This window comes from Anolis carolinensis, chromosome 1 (assembly GCF_035594765.1).
Source record: "Anolis carolinensis isolate JA03-04 chromosome 1, rAnoCar3.1.pri, whole genome shotgun sequence".
NCBI lineage: Eukaryota > Metazoa > Chordata > Lepidosauria > Squamata > Dactyloidae > Anolis > Anolis carolinensis.
In genome coordinates this window covers 33556954-33577973 of record NC_085841.1, presented here as the reverse complement: position 1 = coordinate 33577973, position 21020 = coordinate 33556954, and the positions used below count along the sequence as shown (strand labels likewise).

The 21020-nt window shown below is 39.1% G+C and overlaps 1 protein-coding gene across 1 annotated transcript in view; it reads left to right on the top strand.

The window, feature by feature from the left end:
• The window catches only part of ush2a (usherin), a 617513-nt gene that overhangs the window by 115263 nt on the left and 481230 nt on the right, over nt 1-21020 (top strand). The window contains exons 16-21 of the mRNA XM_003216022.4: nt 1205-1368; nt 9025-9183; nt 13092-13586; nt 14237-14509; nt 19073-19230; nt 20800-20944. Of these exons, the coding sequence (XP_003216070.2) occupies nt 1205-1368; nt 9025-9183; nt 13092-13586; nt 14237-14509; nt 19073-19230; nt 20800-20944 (1394 nt within the window). The remainder of the gene's footprint in view (nt 1-1204; nt 1369-9024; nt 9184-13091; nt 13587-14236; nt 14510-19072; nt 19231-20799; nt 20945-21020) is intronic.

Sequence of the window (21020 nt, the reverse complement as noted above, 5' to 3'; positions counted from 1 at the left end):
TTATTATTATTGTTATGAGGATAAAGGAAAAGGAACCTGTTACACTACCTTGAACTCATTGTGCGAAAGGCAGGGCTTAATGCAGCCAATAAATAGATAGGTAGGTAGATCTATAGATAGCATTTCAGATTGAGTATCCCACAGCTGAATTGCTTGGCACCATAAATGTTCCATATTTTCAGTTTGGGGGGATTTTGAAATTCTTGCATGCTCATAATGAGATACCCAGATCCAAACATGAAATTCGTTTGTTTCATATATACCTCAGATCAGGGGTCCTCAAACTTTTTAAATAGCGGGCCAGTTCACAGTCTCTTGTACTGGTAGGAGGTGGACTATAATTTGGAAAAAAAACATGAATGAATTCCTATGTACTGTATGCAGCACATATCTTATTTGTAGTGCAAAAAAGCCATGAAATAACAGTACAATATTTAAAATGAAGAACAATTTTAACCAACCTAAACTTACCAGTATTTCAATGGAAAGTGTGGGCCTGCTTTTGGCTGATGAGATATTCAAATTAATTAAGATTGTTGTGTACCTTCAAGTCGTTTCCGACTTAGAGTGACCCTGAGTCTAAAGTTTATGGTGGGAGCTAGGTAATTGACCTTGGAGGGCTGCATCTGACCCACGGAACTTAGTTTGGGGACCCCTGCCTTAGACGAACAGCCTGAAGATAATTTTATACACAGTATTTTTAATTATTTTGTATATAAACTGAATAATCTAAAAGCAAAAGTTTCACTATCTCAGCTCCCCACATGGACAATCTTGGATTTTGGAGTGTTTTTGATTTTGGAATTCGAGATACTCAACCTGTATAATGAAGTTGGTTGCCCTCCAGAATTTTGGACAGAAGTCTTTGGTGGCTTATTTCAAAGCTGTCACAGACAGGCCAGTCAGTGAACCTAGAACCTTTTTCGAACAAAAGCATCTGTTCCATCAAAAAGGTGATGACTTTTCAACGTTGGCAAAAGACATCACCATTAATCCACATCAGGAATGGAAGAACCACCATTTTGGAAACTGAAATGCCACTGTTACCCCCCTTTTTTTCCCTATACAGCCCAGACTTCTAGGTTCTTCAGTGGAGATGCTTAATTATTTGAGTGAGAAGGAGCCACTAAATAAAGCTCCTCGTATGTCTCACTGAACTGCTAATGTGCTTTCATTACTTTCTTTCTTTTGTTTTTGTTTATAGATGTCAGCCTTGTAATTGTCATCCAGCAGGAGCAATTAATGGAACTTGTCATCCCATGACTGGACAATGTATGTGTAAACAATTTGCAACAGGCTCAAAATGTGACGACTGTGTTCTTGATGCTAGTAATTTGGATGTCCACAATCTGTTTGGATGCAGTAAAAGTAAGTGACTGTCAGTCCTAAGAGCATATCTTTCAAATTAATGGTTCTTACTGGTTTAGTGATTGTTAAACAATATAACTGTAATGTTCAAAACAGATGTTACTCATAATCCAACTTCCCCCTTTATTAATATATTATGTTTTGGTGTTGAAAATCACTGCATGATCCCTTGTATTAAAGACAACATAGATTTTTCTGTCACTGAAAGGAAGCAAATTATGTCAGTGCTACACAGTTTTCCTGGCATAATTCATAGTGCTGGGAAATAGCTTACTCCTGGAGTCCTACTGAGATTCTGAAGTCTGACTAGGAGCATTGTTCATAGTTTCAATTGCCCACTACATTCAAATCTCTGCATGTAAATACAACATAGATGTAAATCCTCACTAATTTCTTTGTTGTAGTAAAAATAAAAAAATAACGTTTTCCAACCAGGAGGTAAAATTTCACACATTTCACAGGGTTTTTGGTGCATTTCTGTGTACATTTTGTTTCGGCAAAATTATATTTTAAAAAAACCCTGCTATCTGCATATTTCCCCCTCAAAATCAATTTTTCTTTATGTACAAACAACTTTGTGTGAAAGAAATCATTTCTCATCAAGAACAATGACATTTGAAAGTTTTTTTAATTCTATAAGATGAGTTATCTACCAATATTGAATACATTATTTCCACTGGAGATTCAAAGAAATCATAGCATGGTTATATTTTAAAGATAATGCTACAAAACTTTTCCCTTTGCATTGACATGCATGTTGAGGATAAAGTGGTTTGCTTTTAAATGTACCAATTGAGTAATAAAATATTAGGATATTCAGTGTAAAAACAAACAAACAAATAAACAACATTGACATGTGCATGGATCTCACTAATTTCAAAAAAACTTTGTGCAGGAGAGCTTTCTTGTAGATTCCCCCTAAGCTGCAATGAGTTACATTTTTGAGTAGACATATAAAAAGATGAGAAGATGACATACAATAGTTATGCTCATACTCATGGATGTTTTATACATAGCTCAGCATAGCCATTAAATGAAATATGAGTCCTGTTCAGGCATTCTTTACCAACATTCTTGAACACAAGAGCAGGAGGGTGTCTAGCCCTCCTCTCTTCAATTTATCACACAAGGGAGGCCCCCCTCATGTGGTGAAACGGCAGGTGTAAAGGGCAACTCCAACATGCCGATGCTTCCACTATCACATAGGGGAAGCATCACCCATTGGAGCCAGCACAACATGGGCAGGCTCCTGTGTTGAGTGTACAATGTTTCCACTCCAGTTGTGGTCAGAGTCTCTGCTGGAAGTTTAACAACGTCATCCATCACTGGACTGGCAGAGAAGCACCCTAGGATGCTTCCCAAGCCCCGTGTGATGAAGTCATCTGTGTCATGGCTTTGGCTTTGGAGACATGGAAAGTGACACATCTAAAGAGGTGTTGACATGAGAAAATCAGGGCTCTTGCTCACATGGAAGCCTTTGCATAAATAAAAACATCTTTTTGAATATTTTGCCATCTGACAGGGAAATAATGGAAAGGGGGACGAGGCTAAGAATTTCTTTCCTCCATGTTTAAGAACGCAGGGATACAGAGTTACAGAGTTTCATTGATTTGTGTTTTTCTTGTACATCAGACTTGATTCAGATGCACAGAGTTTTTAGTAACAAGACCAGACACAGATATGGAATTGACTAAGGGCCACTTTATTTAACCTAATGTTTGTTTGATTTCATCAAACCTTAAAGAATGAGAGATTAGCGCAATCTATTACAGGATCAGCTAAGGCCAGGTATCACCCCTTGGCTTCTTTTTCAGCCTTCCCTTAGCTGAAAACACTAGCGATCCAAGGAGAATGCAATCTGGCTATCTACTGGATGGCAAGCTTGAGGCACTCCCTCCACCACAAGTCTCAGAACTCTATAAGTGAGAGGAAAACCTCCTGGTCTACTCCAAGGGTGACAGGCTGTAAGAGGCAGAGACCTACCCTTCGCCAAAAGAGTGTTTGTCATATATCTTGCTTGATTTCCGTTACCTCCTCCAGACAAAGAATACATGTCGGCTTACTTTCTTTCCCTGTCCAGACCAGCCAAAAGGGCACCTTCTCCCTGTTGCAAATCCCCTAGGTAGAACATACTGCTTATTTCAGAAAAATGGACAATCAGCTCTACAGAACCAAAGATTTAAAGATGCTGCAAAGGGGGTGACCAGGCATTTAAAACCCTTTAGTTCTGTCTCCAACCCCACAGCACATCATGGCACTTTGCATCTTTATTTTGCACACTGTCCTCTGAACATGGAAGTTATCAAATTACACCATATGAGTCTGTGGATTCATCTACATATAATGCAGTTTGAAGCTGCCTTCAAACTGCAACAATAATGCAATGCATGTCATCAAACCACACTGCAGTGTGCATTAAAATAGAGCATATCAAACAAAGTTTGGGAAAAGCCTAAAGAAAAACTCTGCATAGGCTACAGTTTGGGCATAATGTAAACTACATTTGCAGAGCAAAAACGGCTCCATAACTTGAAAAGCACATTGTAGATACCCAACACACTAATGCACACTGTAATATTTGGAATTAGGGGTTCAGAAAAATGCCCAAGGACATCACTTGGTAGTAGGTGGCCAATTGACCTTCTTGGATAGATAATCAAATATTTACACTGTTGTCACTTTCTGCTTTTGCTCCCCCACCACTGAAATAATGAGACCAGACAACCATATGGGAATAACTGTGGGCAACTTTATTAAGGTTACCTATTTAACTAATTTTTTGATCTGCAAACAACTTGTTAAGGGGTATGAGCTTGCTGTGGGATAAGCTGAGGCAGTGGTCATCCCAGACATCCCAGGTCATCCTCTTCAGCTAATTTGGGTGAGACACCTGAGTCCCCTGTGCGCAACCCCACATAGGTTGTTCCCAGGGAGACACCCTCTGGAAGTTGCAAAGCTTCAATTGGGCTAGAATTCCCACACAGCTCCAAGGCCATTCCCATTCACCCCCACCTTGGTTGCCTGAACACACAAATGAGGGTTCCTATTCCTGGCCTTCACCAAACTGGGTGCTATAGGTGCACACAGTGACGTTAACTCCATCCCAGTTTCCTGCATGGCATCCTATTTCTGACACCACTAGCACCAATGAACACTTTTTTGAACAGTGTAGCACAAAAAAAAGCCCTGACTTACGGGGGGGGGATCCTACCTGGCCCCAAAGTGACACATAAGTGCACTGTTTTTAGGATGGGAGGGTGGGCAAGCTCTTCAATGGACTGAGGGGGCTGATGAGACTGCTCCTTGATAGTATCCAGTCCCACCCCATAAAAGTTGTCCCAGACAGATGCCACAGGGCTGCATGTTGAGTCCTATGCTTTACACTTTGTACATATATGATTTCACCCCAATCCACCATAACAATATCATTACCAAATTCACAGATGATACAACCGTGGTGGGGCTTATCTATGAAGGAAATGAGTCTGCCTATCAGGAGGAGGTCAATTGGCTGCTCTCGTGGTGCAGGGCTAATAATCGGATAGTTAATACCAACAAGACCAAGGAGCTCATAGTGGACTACAGAAAGAACAGACAAGAAATCCAGCCCTTGATCATAAATGAAGACCAAGTGGAGTTCATGGCCAGTTTTAAGTTCCTGGGTGCCACTGTTAAGGAGGATCTGACCTGGGGCACCCATATGGCAGCTTTAAAGGGGCCCAGCAAAGAGTGTACTACGTGAGATTCCTAAGGAATCAACATCTAAATAAAAAAACTGCTGGTGACATTCTACAGCTGTGCTATGGTGTCCTAACATACTGCATATGTGCATGGTTTGGTAACTGCACAGTGGCAGATAGGAAGCTGCTCCAAAGGGTCACCACTTTTGTATAGAGAATCATTGGTTGCCCTGTCCCCTCTTTACAGGTCCTGTAGCCTTAAGAAAACTCTCATTTGTCTATTTTTCCCTTCTTGTGTTCTTAGGCCTAATCTAGTTTCCCGAGAATACTCCCCATCAGCCCAAGGTCTTTTCTCAAGGGAACGGGAACTTTCACTTTCTCCTGTTGCCTAGGAACGAGCACAGGAATCCACAACATCGGTCTCATGTGCCTCAACTCTCTCTGATCAGTCACAGACTCCCTCTCATTCTTTGACCCATCATCAGAAAAGTTGTCTGCCGCTTGCTGAGTTACGACGATAGGGTGCATCTACATAGTAGAATTAATGCATTTTGATACCACTTTAACTGTCATGGCTCAAAGCAATTGAATCCATGAAACTTTAGTTTGGAGAGGTACTAGTACTCTTTGCTAGAAAGGGATTAAGAGCCTGTAAAACCACAATTTCCATGGCCTCATGGCATTGAGCCATGGCAGTTAAAATGGTGTCAAACTGCATCAGTTCTACAGTGTAGATGTACCCATAGTTACTATGAAAAGAAGACCTAATCTTGAGTAGATTACCACAGTGTCCCCGCCCACACACACACACACACACACACACACACCATTATTCCTAGTTCTTTCTTTGAAAGGGTTAATATGATCTCACAGTCTTAAAAGTTTATCATTGTGATAATTGTGTAGCTCCAAAGGGGTCGATAAAACATTTTCCCCCTTTGGAACTGTTTTGTTTCTCTTAGGAAAAAAGAAACTTGGCTTCTAAAAAGAAAGGCAGTTTGCATTTGAGCCCATGAGGGTCTCTGTTGTGTTGCTTTTAAAGCTGTGAAGGGATGTAATGTGTGTAATTTCACACCTTAAAATCAAGATCAATATATGTACACACACCTCATCCAGACTCCTCATCATAGAACACATATAAAATCATAATTTCAGAGAGTGACTATAGTTGCAGTCTTAAAATGGAACAAGTTTTCTCTTCCATCATAAAAATCCGATCATCGCAGGCCTTACAATTCATTATATAAATAATGCATTATAATGGTAAGAGTTTTCTTATTCTCCATATTATCTAGGAAATTATTTTATATGAAATGGTTATCCTATATAAAACACAACAAATGTTAAAGGACTATTTAAAACCATACACACACTTCACAAATGTACTAATATTTAAATAATTTGAAATATTGTATATAAGGATTTATGAAATCTACAAATATAAAATCTGACATAGGAAACTTTCATTAAAATGCAAATGGTGGGTTAAAAACAAGAGAAGATATTCTATTCAGTGGAGAGAATGCCAGTTATGATTCTTGAGGAAGTCTCTCTCCCATTGTTCCACCTGCTACATATCAGGAATACAGATCTCTAAATTGCCAACTGCTGGATGTCTGTAGGATATTTAGCAGCTGATAAAGCAACCAGTAGACAGATTTATTTATTTACAGTATTTATATTCTATGTCTATGGAGGCACAAATATATCTGGGAATTGTTACTACACATATTGACCACACATGTTTAGTAGTAATAGGGAAGCCGCAACATGCCATCACAGATGAACTCCGTCGTCATTCTGATAGCGGCGGATCAGCGCTTCTGGTACTTCTCAACCTTACCGCAGCGTTTGACACCGTTGACTATGACCTAATGATTCACCGGCTCGCCATGTCCGGAGTTCGCGGTCAGGCCCACAATTGGTTCAACTCATTTCTCCGAAACCGGAGCCAATGCGTGGAGTATATGGATCAAGTTTCTGACAGATCTCGCCTCCTATGTGGGGTACCCCAAGGTGCAATTCTCTCCCCGCTTCTCTTCAACATCTAGGTTAGACCCCTTGCTAGTTTGGCTCGGAGTTTCAGCCTAGATTGCTATCAATATGCAGACGACACCCATCTCCTTCTGCGCTTGGAGCCTGGAGCAACGTCAATACCAGACAATTTCACCTTATGTCTGGAGGCTCTGTCGAACTGGCTACGTGCTAGTAGACTGAAGGTGAACCCGGCGAAGACTGAGATTCTCTGGCATGGCCGCTCGACTGGTCTGACCCATTTGCTACCCATCTTCGATGGTGCTGCTCTATCTCCTTCACCTACCGTTAAGAGCCTGGGTGTCGTTTTGGATTCGCAGCCGACAATGGAAGCTCAGGTCGCTGCTGCCAGCAAACAGGCCTTTTTCCACCTACGACAAGTGAGGCAACTGGCACCCTATCTATCTGATGAGGCTCTGGCAACAGTCATCCATGCCACGGTCACGTCTAGGCTGGACTATTGCAACGCCCTGTATGTTGGCCTTCTGATGTCCATGACCCGAAAGCTCTGTATTGTTCAGAATGCGGCAGCCAGGCAACTCACAAGAACACCCATGAAATGCCATATAACACCAGTGCTGCAGCATCTTCATTGATTCCAACTGATTACCGTGGTCTATATAAGATGCTAGTTCTGACCTTTAAAATTCTTTATGGCTAGGGCCCATTGTACCTTAGGGACCGTCTCTCCTTCTCCCATCATCGGAGGTCGCAATGACCATCTCAACGCGACTTACTTTACATACCGGGTCCTAGAGAAGTGCATTTGGAAAGGACCAGATGCAGAGCTTTTTCTATTTCTGCCCCTGCCTTATGGAATGCCTTGCCGCCCTATATGAGAGCCATGCGTGAATTAGGGCCTTTTACCCTAGCACTCAAGACCTGGCTCTTTACTAGAGCTTTTAATCTATGTTAATTTTATCAATATTTATATGTATGTATTTTTATCCTTTACAATTTTATCTTGGAAATCGCCTAGAGCATCTTGGATGGAGGGCGATTAATAAGTAATTAAATGATGATGATGATGATGATGATGATGATGATGTTTTCACTAATGTAAATAAGTGTTAAAGTATCATCTCTCCAAGTATGTGCCAGTTGATATTCTCTCAGATAGCTGTTGTTCATACGACTAGTCCAGAAGTAGCTTTCATGCCAGGTTTCTAAGGACAGAACATATTTGTGGATATCTTTAAAGGAGACTTTATAGAAGATTGGACTGAATGAATGGCTCAGACATGATGTTGGTCAACTGAGGATGGATACAAGATGGAAATGGATATTATGGAATATGGATATGTTAATTGTGCACATTTGCAGATATAGTTATCTTTAGGCAAAATAATCTTGTTTTATGCATTACTCTCATGGAAGATGGTGTTTTGGCAAAGCAGGAATGGCAGTGCTTCAATTTATATGTGCACTGTTTGATATCTGTGCAATATATTTTTGTGTGCAAAGGAAGCCCGCATAAAAACAACAGCTTACTTGTGGAGGCTTTTTCTGATTGAAACATTCACACTACATTATTTCCTAATTGCATGAAGAATCTGCTTGCAAGTGAGTGTTACTTAACAGACAGCTAAGCAGAATGTTTGAATGTCAAAGTATAGCGATAGTGCAATAAAACAATGCCACAAGGAGGCCAGGATTGCCTACTTCTGCTGGAAACGATAATTAACATGTGATGAATTGGCTTAGATGTTTGGCATTTTTGGTTTTCTCCATGCCCTCGTTGACTGCTCTGATATACACATTTCTTTTTGAGGCTAAAGTCTTCTGACCTGACTAAGACAAAATCAATGGATTTTCTGTGTTGATCATGCCATTATTATCCATGTGTGTGCTGCCTGATGACAGCCTTCTCTATCAAAATATGCATTCCTGTTTAGTAAAATATACAATGCCTTTTTTTCATAATTATTATCTTGTAATCCAGTACCCTCTCAGCAACCTCCACCAGCAGGACAAGTTTTAAATTCTTCTGCTATCAGGCTTGCTTGGAATCCACCTGATTCTCCGAACTCAAACCAGCTTGCTTTCAAACTCTACAGAAATGAGAGTCAGATCTATACAGTGGAGGACAACTATCCCTATAGTAAGTGCTTATGCATTTCCTCCCTCTTTTACTTTTGGACTATTTCTATTTTTTCCTCTTTTTTGTTAGCTCTTGTTCATAACTAGAATTATGTGGGTGTGCTTATTAATCAGATGTCCCATGTAAATCATATCTTAGCTCTCATTTTTCAAATATACCTATGGTTTAAGGCAGAAGCAGAAATGTAATAGTAGCTGACTGAGCCAATTTATTGGTGACCTGGGAGTTTTTCTGTAGTGCCTTAGACCTTGATGCATGACCTGTGTTTTGTATATCAAATCTTAATTACTGACTCATCCGACATAAACAAAACAGGGACATCTACAGTTTCCAACAAAGCTCTTCGTCTCCTCACATCAACTAGGAGAGGATAGGGATAATATGGAGGTCATTGGGTACTTATGAGGATAATTCCAATGTATGAAACATATTATGTATTGCCAACATATGACACATTTTAGTGCCTATTAGTATTGAAAAGCTTCTTGCAGTCCTAGTATCAGACAACTTCTTGTTCCTGGTTAAGTTTCAGCAACATTGGCTCTACCCATTGACTCTTTACTGACTTCTAATGGAACTTATGAAAACAGAGCTTCATCTATTGATGTGAACGGCACCACTCCCATATTATCCAATAAAGATACAAGGGTTGAGTGAAAAGTAATGCTTCCACCTTCGTAACTCCTCAACAGATGGCAGTACTGATATGCGGCAGGTACTGGCTTCTTCAGTAGACTCTCCTCTACAGTTCCGTTTGGCAGGAAGCCTTAGCATTGAACGGTTGTGTTGTTCAAGTGCGAAGTATGGAACCCTGCACAGGCGGTCGGTCAATGCGACTTAAGCAACGTGCAGTCATTGAATTCTTGACAGCAGAAGGTGTCACCCCAAAGGAGAATCATCAGAGAATGCAAGCTGTTTATGGTGATTGTGTTGATGTGAGTACTGTCTGTTGCTGGGTGAGTAAGTTTAAAGATGTTGAGGTGGAACATCTGACTTGTGTGACAAACAAAGAGTTGGGCGTCCTATGACAGCAACCACTGAGTTTCATAAGCAAAAGGTTGACAGATTGATTCAGGACGATCGTGGTATCACTCAGAGAGAAATTTCAAGCATAATCGGCATTTCACAAGAATGTGTGGGTCACATTATTGCTTTGCTTGGCTATTGGAAGATCTGTGTATGATGGGTACTGTGAGACACTGTTTGCGGAAACAGTGTCAACTTCTTCCATGACGGCTTCAGAAAATTTGTTCATCGTTAGCAGAAATGTATCCAATTGTCTGGCGATTATGTGGGACAGTGAATAGTGGTTGTTAAAGACCACATTCTAAGGATTATTTCTGCATTTGATTTATTAAAACATTCCCATCCAAACCGAAGTAACGAAGGTGGAGGCATTGCTTTCATTCAACCCGAGAGAGAGAGAGAGAGAGAGAGAGAGAGAGAGAGAGAGAGAGAGGGGGGGGGGAGGGGGGAGAAAAGTTTCTCATAGTCTGGTTTGCTCTACTTATGGGATGATGAATGAGTTAAAGGTGCTTTGCTTTTCCTCAGAAGCTGTTTAAATTGCATGTTCATAATCATGGGTGAAGGAATAATTAGGTCTGGTGTTATGGTGGGATCCAGATGGTTCGAATTCGGACCAACTGAAACTTTGCTTGCCTAAAATTTTTTATCGTTTGCCAAAAGAAGTCAGTATGATTACAGAGTGTTGTCCTCGGACTTGGGAAATCCATTTTCAAGTCTCCATTGAGCTATCATGAAAGTCACTGAAAGTCATGCTTTGCATTACGAAACTAAGAGGTATTCTGAGTTAGAAATTAACTCAGAATACAGATGACTTGCCAAGGTCTGCCTTTCCAGCAGCATCTGGAGAACCAAGATGCATTTCATGCCCCAAAGACCTCCAGTGGAAGCTCTGGGTCACTAACATTACCAAAATGTCAGCCTTGTCTATCAGAGGGACTACTTCTTTTCCATAACTGTTTTAACATTGACTACCAGAAGCTGTGAATCACCTATGTACAGTTTCTAATAAGTAAACTGTTTACTGAATCTCATCCTGGTACCAGCACACCCTCACATGACTGATTCCAAACAAAAATAGAGTTGATTATTATCATCAAACAGATGAAACTTCATTCCAGTTAAGCAGCCAACTTGCTTTGGTTCACATCCTGACAGTTTTGCACTTCTGCTTTTAAAGTCCCTCTAGACTCTCTGTTGTTGTGTTTTATGTGAACAGCTTCTGCAGGATAATTTCTGGATTTCAGCTTTCATATCTTAACAAGAATATATAGCAATTGAGAGTTTTGTATTGGGAATGTTAACAAAACCAAATGGAGTAATTCTTCCAGATTAGTGTGCTGATGTCATTTCAAGATTGCATTACCATAAATGAGAGGCTAGTCTTAAACTTTATCTAACTACTGATCGCCTAATCATAGACTGATATAGGCATCTTCAATAAATCATTATTTGATAAAGCCACCACTGTTCTTAAGGAAAAATATTGCCATTCTGACATTTTCTGACAATCATGATAATTAACGATGTGAAAAATAATCTACTATCTGGCATTTGAACACTAAGAAAAATTTGTTAGTACTGCCAGATTCTTATGTTTATGACTTATTCTCGGTATATATGTAGTATCTGTAATACACACAAGGGACACTATCTAAATGCAACCATGTGCATATAGGTCTTTTGAAGCAAGAGTTTGGAATTATAAATATAGAAGCATTGAACTTTTCAAGAAAGATTAAAAATAGTCTCCAAACCTGTCCTGATTATTTTGACTGATGGTTTTGCAACATTACTGCAAAATTATCTTTAGCGTTCTTCCTTTAGAAGCAAAGAAATAATATGCATTAGATGGACTTTTCATCATTCTCTTTCTTGTTTAACTCAAGATGGAAAAAGCACTATTAAAAGACAAAGCTATATAATAATCACACAAAATTGACTGTAAATTTATACTAAGACTGGTATTAAATTAAAGGAGGCATTGCTAAGGAAATGAACATATTCTGAAAAGTCACCAGGATGCAGCCAGTTTATTTAGTAGATTTCTGGCACTAGATCAACAATGTGGGAGTTGATTAGCCTTATCTCCTCACCATTAACTACATAGCTGAGTGGTGAATGCCTCCTTCTAACACCCAAGCAATACCCCAGTAAGGCTCTGTCTCCCCAAGAAAATAGCAGCAGAGAAATCACTGGTGTTGATTCAAATTTTGGGTTTGGACAGCAATACAACTTCAGTGTGATGTAGTACAGGAAGGTGTCGTGCTAATAGGGTGGGCCTGTGGCTAATTAATCTGAATTCCATTTGGATTATTATGGTGGTATAGACAAGATCAAAGCAAGCAACAGATATCTAGTCTGATATAGAACATGTATTATTTTTAACACAGAAATTGGAATCTTCAAAAGAAAATGTGGTTGAAAAAATCTGGCTGAGTATTTGCGATCTTGAGACTGTATGCACCCTGATTGGGAGGGGCAATTCCAGAATTTATGGGACACAACTAGGTTTTTCTTCTTCTGAATCTTACTGACCAGCAAGTCAAAGGTTTCGTTCATGTGGTGAAACCTCTTCCCCAGCTGATAGACCACACATGGGGGTGTATATAGTGTCAATGCTGCAAATTCTCAAATATATTTTTACAACTCATTTTCTAGATTTCAGTGATTTGTTAATCTCTTCCTAAATGTTTTGAATTGACATCTATCCTATTTTGTATTCTGTTTATTGAGCTCGTTGCCCAATTATATTGCAATTTTAAGTACATTTTACATTTTTATTTTTGTGAAGCACTTTGGCAGGACTGTGCCATAAAAGGGGGCACATACATACATACAAACACAACACACATACACATAATTGTTATTATTATCTATTGCAGGTACCCAGTTCTTTATTGACAGCAACTTGTTTCCTTATACCATTTATTCATATCACCTGGAGACCAGCAATATTCATGGATCTACTAAAAGTGCAGCCTTGACATACAGGACACAGCCTGGAATTCCTACAGGAAACTTGCTTTTGAGCCCAGTTTTTCCTGTTGGGCCATACTCTGTTTCTTTACACTGGACAGCTCTGTCAAACTCCTCTGGTCCTATAGAGAAATATGTTTTGACATGCACGTCTTCACTTGAACTTAAACCTTGTGGTCAGTATCAAGGCTTAGAAACATCTACAACTGTGTGGAATTTGGTTCCATTCACAAAATACAGTTTTGATGTTCAAGCATGCACCAGTGGGGGCTGTTTGCTGAGCCAGAAGGTAGCAATAGTTACTGCACAGGCCCCACCCGAGGAGCAGGAACCTCCAGTCGTCAGCACCATCAGCGCTACAGAACTTGCTGTCAAATGGGCCCCTCCCAAGAAAGCAAATGGTAGGATTTTATATCTTGATTTTAAGCAATATATTGCCTATACAAAATTTTTGTGAGACTTGTCTAGGATTTCTTTTTTTATTGCTGGGCAAAATCAGTTTCCCATGGACACCAGAGGAAACTAATAGTTCTGTTGCTTCAGGGCAGTGAGGCCTTTCAGAATACGCTACATTTTGTGGGAAATATCCAGTTCAGCACCTTGGACAGCACCCATAAACTCTGAAATAGCTCCTAGAAAACTAGGCATAAATTCTTTGCACTGAAACAAATGAGTCAGTGGCCAACTTTGGTGGGCACAACTGCAAATATAAGAGGGGGGATCAATATAGGACTCAGAGGTGACCTTGGACATACCTATTGTGGAATCACTGGAGCTGACATTGAAGTAGAACCCTCAACTTTGATGCAATTCTATGCTAGCTAGCCACTTTTGTAAGGTTAAGTCATTGGTTTCAATAGTAGTAAAATTTAAAGAATGTAGTAGTGGTAGTAGTAGTAGTAGTAGAAGTATCCTCATTTACTAATTCAGCAGTATACTAAATACTATCATAGTAATTTAAAATAGCATCTGAATGGTAGTGTATAAATCACTTTTTGTACACTTTCAGATAAACACATTTATTTAATTAACCGCATATGGTTATTTCTAGGTGTAATTATTAGGTATGAACTGTATGTGAGAAGAGCTCTGCAATCAGATGAAGGCCACGTTTCACCAGAGAGTCGTGTTTTCCAAACGAGTGGATGGTTCAGTCCCCATACACTGCTGGAGTCAGCCAATGAAAATGCCTTGACACCACCACTGACTAGCACCAACATCACTGATCTGGAGCCATTCACAGATTATGAGTTTCGTATTTTATCAGTCAATATGGCTGGGAGTACATTTTCAAGTTGGACATCAGAAAGAACAGCAGAGGCAGGTAAATTGCTTCCTTTAAACATCATTTTTCAAAATTTAGATTTATTTTCAAAATATATTTAACAACAAGGATCCTTGTTATTACTTCTCTCTTTTGGATTAAATTTTGGACTTTACCTTAAATATTTATCTATGAATGATTGTTGCCTTTACAATGCAGTTTATCTGGAATTCTGATGGAAAAAACTACCCTAGTACTTTAAAATTGCCTTACAAAAAATAGCCTTACAAAACCTCTTTGTACCATACATTTTTATTATAATTGTGGCTTTTATTTCCATCAGAATGTTCATATTGTGTGCTATCTTAAACTGATATATGACAGACCCTTGTGATGAGCCTTGGAAGTCTGCAAAATAAATACAATTCTATATATTATGATACATTTCTATTTACTGCCAAAAGCCATTCCTCTGTGTAGGTATCTCCTACGTTTCTCAGTAGCTTTTTTGCCTTTTACATATGTATGTCAGCAGGAATATTCCCTTGAGAAAGTCCCATTCAGAGAGAAATGGAAGAGAAGGTGTTTTTGATGGCCTTACTTCACTTGGAAATTCCCAGCACTTCTTACACACCCATTACATACTCCTTATCCAAGAGAGATCCCAAGCCCCCTGAAGAACATTTTAGCTGGTAATACAGGAAGGGGTAACTGTTGAGAATAGCCTCCTTTTAAATTCTGCCAAGAAAAATACTGTGCTAGATTGAAAGCCTTCCATAGATATAAATTTGCCTACTGTGCATGGAAGAAAGACCTTAAATTCATGCCACATTATTGTAATCAGGAATTGTTATGTATGTTTTCCTAAATAAACAAGCAGCAGCCAGTTGAATGTGGGTGTAAAAAGATAATAAAGGAAATTTCTTCATGTGATATGTTTTGTATCAGTGGAGAGAAAGGAGGAGTTCTGAGAGTTTAACTCAGTGATGTCTTTGTCAGGTTTTTAGCTGGTAATTATATATCCCATACATTTATTATTATTATTATTATTATTATTATTATTATTATTATTATTATTATTATTATTACTATTATTATTATTATTATTATTATTATTATTATTATCATCTGCATTTCTATACCGCTTTTCCCACCTCTGGGGGGACTCAAAGCGGTTTACAACATAATAAATGGCAAAATTCAATGCCTTACATATATATAAAAAATATATCACACATCTAAATCAAAAACATACAACTGTAGATTAAAACCATTTTATATTGAAATCTATGGGGCACTACTGAATTGGGCTATTACTATGAAGTTTGATAAGCTCCATGTGGTTAATTGTGTGCTTTCAAGTCATTTCATCATCATCATCATCATCATCATTTAATTACTTATTAATCGCCCTCCATCCAAGATGCTCTTGGCGATTTACAAGATAAAATTGTAAAGGATAAAAATACATACATACAAATATTGATAAAATTAACATAGATCAAAAGCTCTAGTAAAGAGCCAGGTCTTGAGTGCTAGGGTAAAAGGCCCTAACTCACGCATGGCTCTCATATAGGGCGGCATTCCATAAGGCAGGGGCAGAAATAGAAAAAGCTCTGCATCTGGTCCTTTCCAAGTGCACTTCTCTAGGACCCGGTATATAAAGTAAGTCACGTTGGGATGGTCGTTGCGACCTCCGGTGATGGGAGAAGGAGAGACAATCCCTAAGGTACGATGGGCCCTGGCCATAAAGAATTTTAAAGGTCAGAACTAGCAACTTATATAGACCACGGTAATCAGTTGGAAGCCAATGCAGATGCTGCAGCACGGATGTTATATGGCATTTCATGGGTGTTCTTGTGAGTAGCCTGGCTGCTGCATTCTGAACAATACGGAACATTTGGGTCGTGGACATCGGAAGGCCAACATACAGGGCATTACAATAGTCCAGCCTAGACATGACCGTGGCATGGATGACTGTTTCGGAGATATGAGTTGAACCAATTGAAGGCCTGACCGCGAACTCCGGACATGGCGAGATGGTGAATCATTAGATCGTAGTCAACGGTGTCAAACGCTGCAGTCAGGTCGAGAAGTACCAGTAGCGCTGATCCGCCACTATCAGACTGGCGATGGAGTTCATCTGTAATGGCAACCAGGACTGTCTCTGATCCATGGCCAGGGTGGAAGCCTGACTGGAAAGGGTCCAGGCTGACTGTATCATCCAAAAATTGTTGCAATTGTCCCAGTACAGCCCGCTCTATCATCTTACCCAAGAATGGGAGGTTAGAGACATGACAATAGTTTGCAAGGGTCATGGGATCCAAGCTAGTCTTCTTTAGCAAGGGATGAACCCTTGCCTCTTTTAGGTTGTCCAGGAAGACCCTTTGTTCAAGAGAGCCATTGATTATATTACTCAACGGATCGCGTAGATCTTCCAGGCAGCTCTTCACCAACCAAGAGGGGCACAGATCAAGGGAACAGGTGGTTGGTTTTGCAACAGCCAGGATTCTAGCAACATCTTCCTTGTCAAGCGGAGTAAATCGGTCAAAGATAGGCCCACTAAGCGGCCACTAAGTCTCAAGCTCACTCAAGGTATCAACTGTAGGGGGCAATTCCTGCCAAAGCATGGTGATTTTATCAGTGAAAAACTTCTGGAATGCCACTGCTGTAAGAGCAGTGGTTGCTGGGTTTTGGACTAAGGGAGCCGGACTGGTCAAAGCATGAACGATTTTGAATACTTGTGCTGGGCGCGATCTAGCAGAGGCTATTAATGAAGAATTGTAAGATTTTTTAGCGTCCTTGATGGCTGATTCGTAGGACCTGCGAGAAGCCTTGAAAGCGGACAGTGACACTGCATCGAGTTTCCGTCGCCACCAACGTTCCAGCCGCTTTCGTGCCTGCTTCATCGTCCGTAGCTCATTAGTGTACCAGGGGGAGCGATTCCGGTGAGGGCGAAGGAGGCGTCTGGGGGCAACCTCATCCAAGGCAGCCAACAAACTGACATTCCATTTCTGAAACATGGCAACATAAAGTGAACCTATAATATTTTTTTTTGCAAGATCTGTTCAGAGGGGGTTTGATTCTGCCTTCTTCTGAGGCTGAGAGAGTGTAACTTGTCCATAGTCACCCGGTGGGTTTCCATGTCTGAATGGAAATTCAAAATGTATTCTCCAATAGTAGTTCAATTCGCATGTCACTCAACATGCTGACTCTTTATAAACATATATAGGTATGCTCCATGTGTGTATCTATATACATGTTTCAATTGTCATCCTATTTTGATGGTGATGATGATGATGATGATGATGATAATAATAGTAATTTTATTTCTTACCTGCCTCCTCTTGTGGCTCAAGGCGAGTTACATAATAATTAAAACACATAAACATTGTAAAAAAATACCACCAATACACATATTAAAATGTATTTCTATAAAAGATACATATTAACCATATTTCTATAAAATACATATTAAAATACACAAAACAGAGATTAAACAAAGGGCACGAGTTTAAAATGCTGTTGATATATGGGTTATATCTAGTTAAATATAACTAAGAAAAAATCAGAAGTATGCCTTATATCTATATCATCATATTGAAATAGTTTTGATGCATATTCTTCTTTTCCTTGACAATATATTTTAAGCTTATTGGTTTTGACTGTTCAACAGAGAGATGCCCCACCCCTTTGTATGACAGTGTTCTGTAACTTGTTCTATAACCTAGGATCAAATGAATGAACAGTTCCAGATATACTTATTTGAAGGTAAATTCCACTAACTTCCATTAAGCCTATATATATATATATATATATATATATATATATATATATATATATATATATATATTAAAGAAAGATCCCAACAGTAGGCTCATTTAGGTTAATAGCATGAGGACCTCAATCCAAACTCATTTCAGTTGGACATAAGACTGTCAAATTTTCCCTGCAATTTAAGAATGAGTGAATCAGTCAGTCTGTCAATAAATCAACTGAGTTGTTTATTCCAGTACAACTCAGTATCCAATACTTTCTGTGTACTAAAATTTGTAAAGAGTTGTTTTCCAAAACAGAAATGTTCTGGCACTTCATAGCATTTTAAAATGGAAGTTTAGCTTGCAGAAATCATGTGTCACAAGAATGAAACATTTTTGATTTATCAGCGCTTCTAATAAAAGACAGGCATGTTAATTTCAAATCTGCTGAGCCATTAAATTTATTTTGATGATCTTTAAGTGTTCAACAATCTTTCTTCTAATCAGGTTTTCCCCATCATAGGAAGGCTATACTTTTAAAAATCCATTTACTTCACTATAATGTGAAACCTACACTGTGTTTCATATTTTAAGTGGTGGTTAGTGCACCATAAAAATCATAGATCTCATATTTTACCTATAGGTGGGACGCATTTATTTTAAAATTGCAGCATTGAAGACCATGTGAAAATTCCTTTTAGACCTGCAAATTAATTTCTACAAGCTGCTTATTTAAGATTTGAATGGAAACAGCCATTTTATCAAGTTTAACAGATGGTATTTTACCAATATAGTGGGACAACTTGCCTGACACATGTTGTTCATTTATTTTATGATGAATTAGCACGTTTATTTGTTTTTTTAGCTCCTGTATTCATGCCACCTCCATCAGTATTCCCTCTTTCACCATATTCTCTCAATGTATCTTGGGAAAAGCCACAAGATAATGAAGCAAGAGGAGAAGTGATGGGATACAGCGTCAATGTAATTACAGAACAAAAAGTATTGCCAGTGTTTTCTCAGGTATTATTGTTATTAGCAATCTGTTTTCTCTGCCTATTGATATATAATTATTATAAAGCAATCCCAGCATTTTTGGTTATGCCAACATTTAATTTCCTATGGGGAAGCATCCAAGGGGTAGGGGCATCAAAGTTATTGTGGCAGGTTGCCTAGTTGAAGCTGACTATCTGCTAATTTGTCTTTGAATAAGAGGATGCAATTTATGGAGGATTTTTCTCAGTTTGAATGACTCTTTAGTTATGGACTATGGACTCTGTTTATTTTGAAACATTCTCTTTATTTTTGTATTCACTTCAACTTTTCTTCAACTCATTTATACATTTTACTTTCTAGTGCTTTCCTACTTTTCAGAGCAGCTTACCGCAACTAAAATGCAATGTTCTGATAATAAAAACATATAGAATAGAAATTCTATAAAAATAAAAATAGAAGATAAATAGATCAATTGTGGTAAGGTAAATGTAATAGATTCCCATGAGCAAGCAGCTACTAGGATCCTTGCCATCAATACAAAACCAACTGATGTTTCCAAAAACTCCTCAGGGTAATGTATTGCAGTGATCTGTTGTACATGCCACTAAGGATTGTATTACCATGGCTAGGCTTGGTTCAAAAATAGGTACAGCTTGACTACATTTACTCTGCTTAAAGGTGTCGCCTCAGCTTCCAAATGCAAAGCTAAAAGTAGGAGCATCCCAAACAGTGCTTATAATTTTTCAAGGAGAATTTGAAAAAAAACATGAACCTGATTTTTCAAAGGTCTTCCCATCTGTCAACAGCTTCCTTGTTAATGCATTCTGGGCTGGTTGGTGGATCAGTTGTTGTAGAGGTAGCAAATGCAATCTTCACTTGTGCTCCTCCTTCAGCAGCCCCAACTTGTATGTCAGTTTTCTGGGGCTGGACTCTGTTCCTTCAGAGGCTACGGAAGAGGAGAACGCCCAGATAACTCTAAGAGTCTGCAGATGGAATAGCCACAGAATCGAGAAAAAAATCACCAGCACTGAAGAGGTGTTTCCCAGAATTATCTTCTGCAACTGGAAGAAGTAGAACCAGTACAAAATAATATCTTTCATGCCCATTCCACCAGGCACCTTCCTCAGTAGCACTGAATGCAGGCAAGTGGTCTAGCAGAGACATGTTCTTTTGGTGGGTTCCTGATATGGAGGTGAAGACTGGTTGTAAAATAGCACTGTTTAAAGATACCATACATTCTCTTTAACCTCTTTCCATAATTATCTGGTGACTAGAATCCATTACAGAATGCTGGCCTCATTATTGTGTGGAATCTGTCCTCCATCCTTTATAGTCATTGGCATTGTTTTCCTATTTATCTTTTCAGGAACTTGATTTTTTACTTCACAAATTATTGTAGTGGATATTTTATCATTTAACGTCTAGCTTTTAGAAATTCCCCAGAATAATCTTTGCCAAGTTTGGAGCTTGGCAGGTAGCTTCATGAAGAAACCCAAATCAAACACAAAGGGTACGATTCTTAAACATACTATTACATTAATGGAAAATAGGGGAAGCACCATCAGTATAGCTGTTTTGACCATGTTTGCTTTGCAGGTCTTGTATATTGCTGAAGCACATGAACAGTCCTATGAAGTGACAGGATTGGAACCATACAGAATGTACCACTTCACCATCACTCTCTGCAATCGAATTGGTTGTGTTAGTAGCGAGCCTGGAGTGGGACAAACTTTACCGGCTGGTAAGGAGAAGGAAAAAAAGCCTGCATCCAGGTTCAAAGTTAGCACGTACCTCTCTAATGAACACAATTACAGATG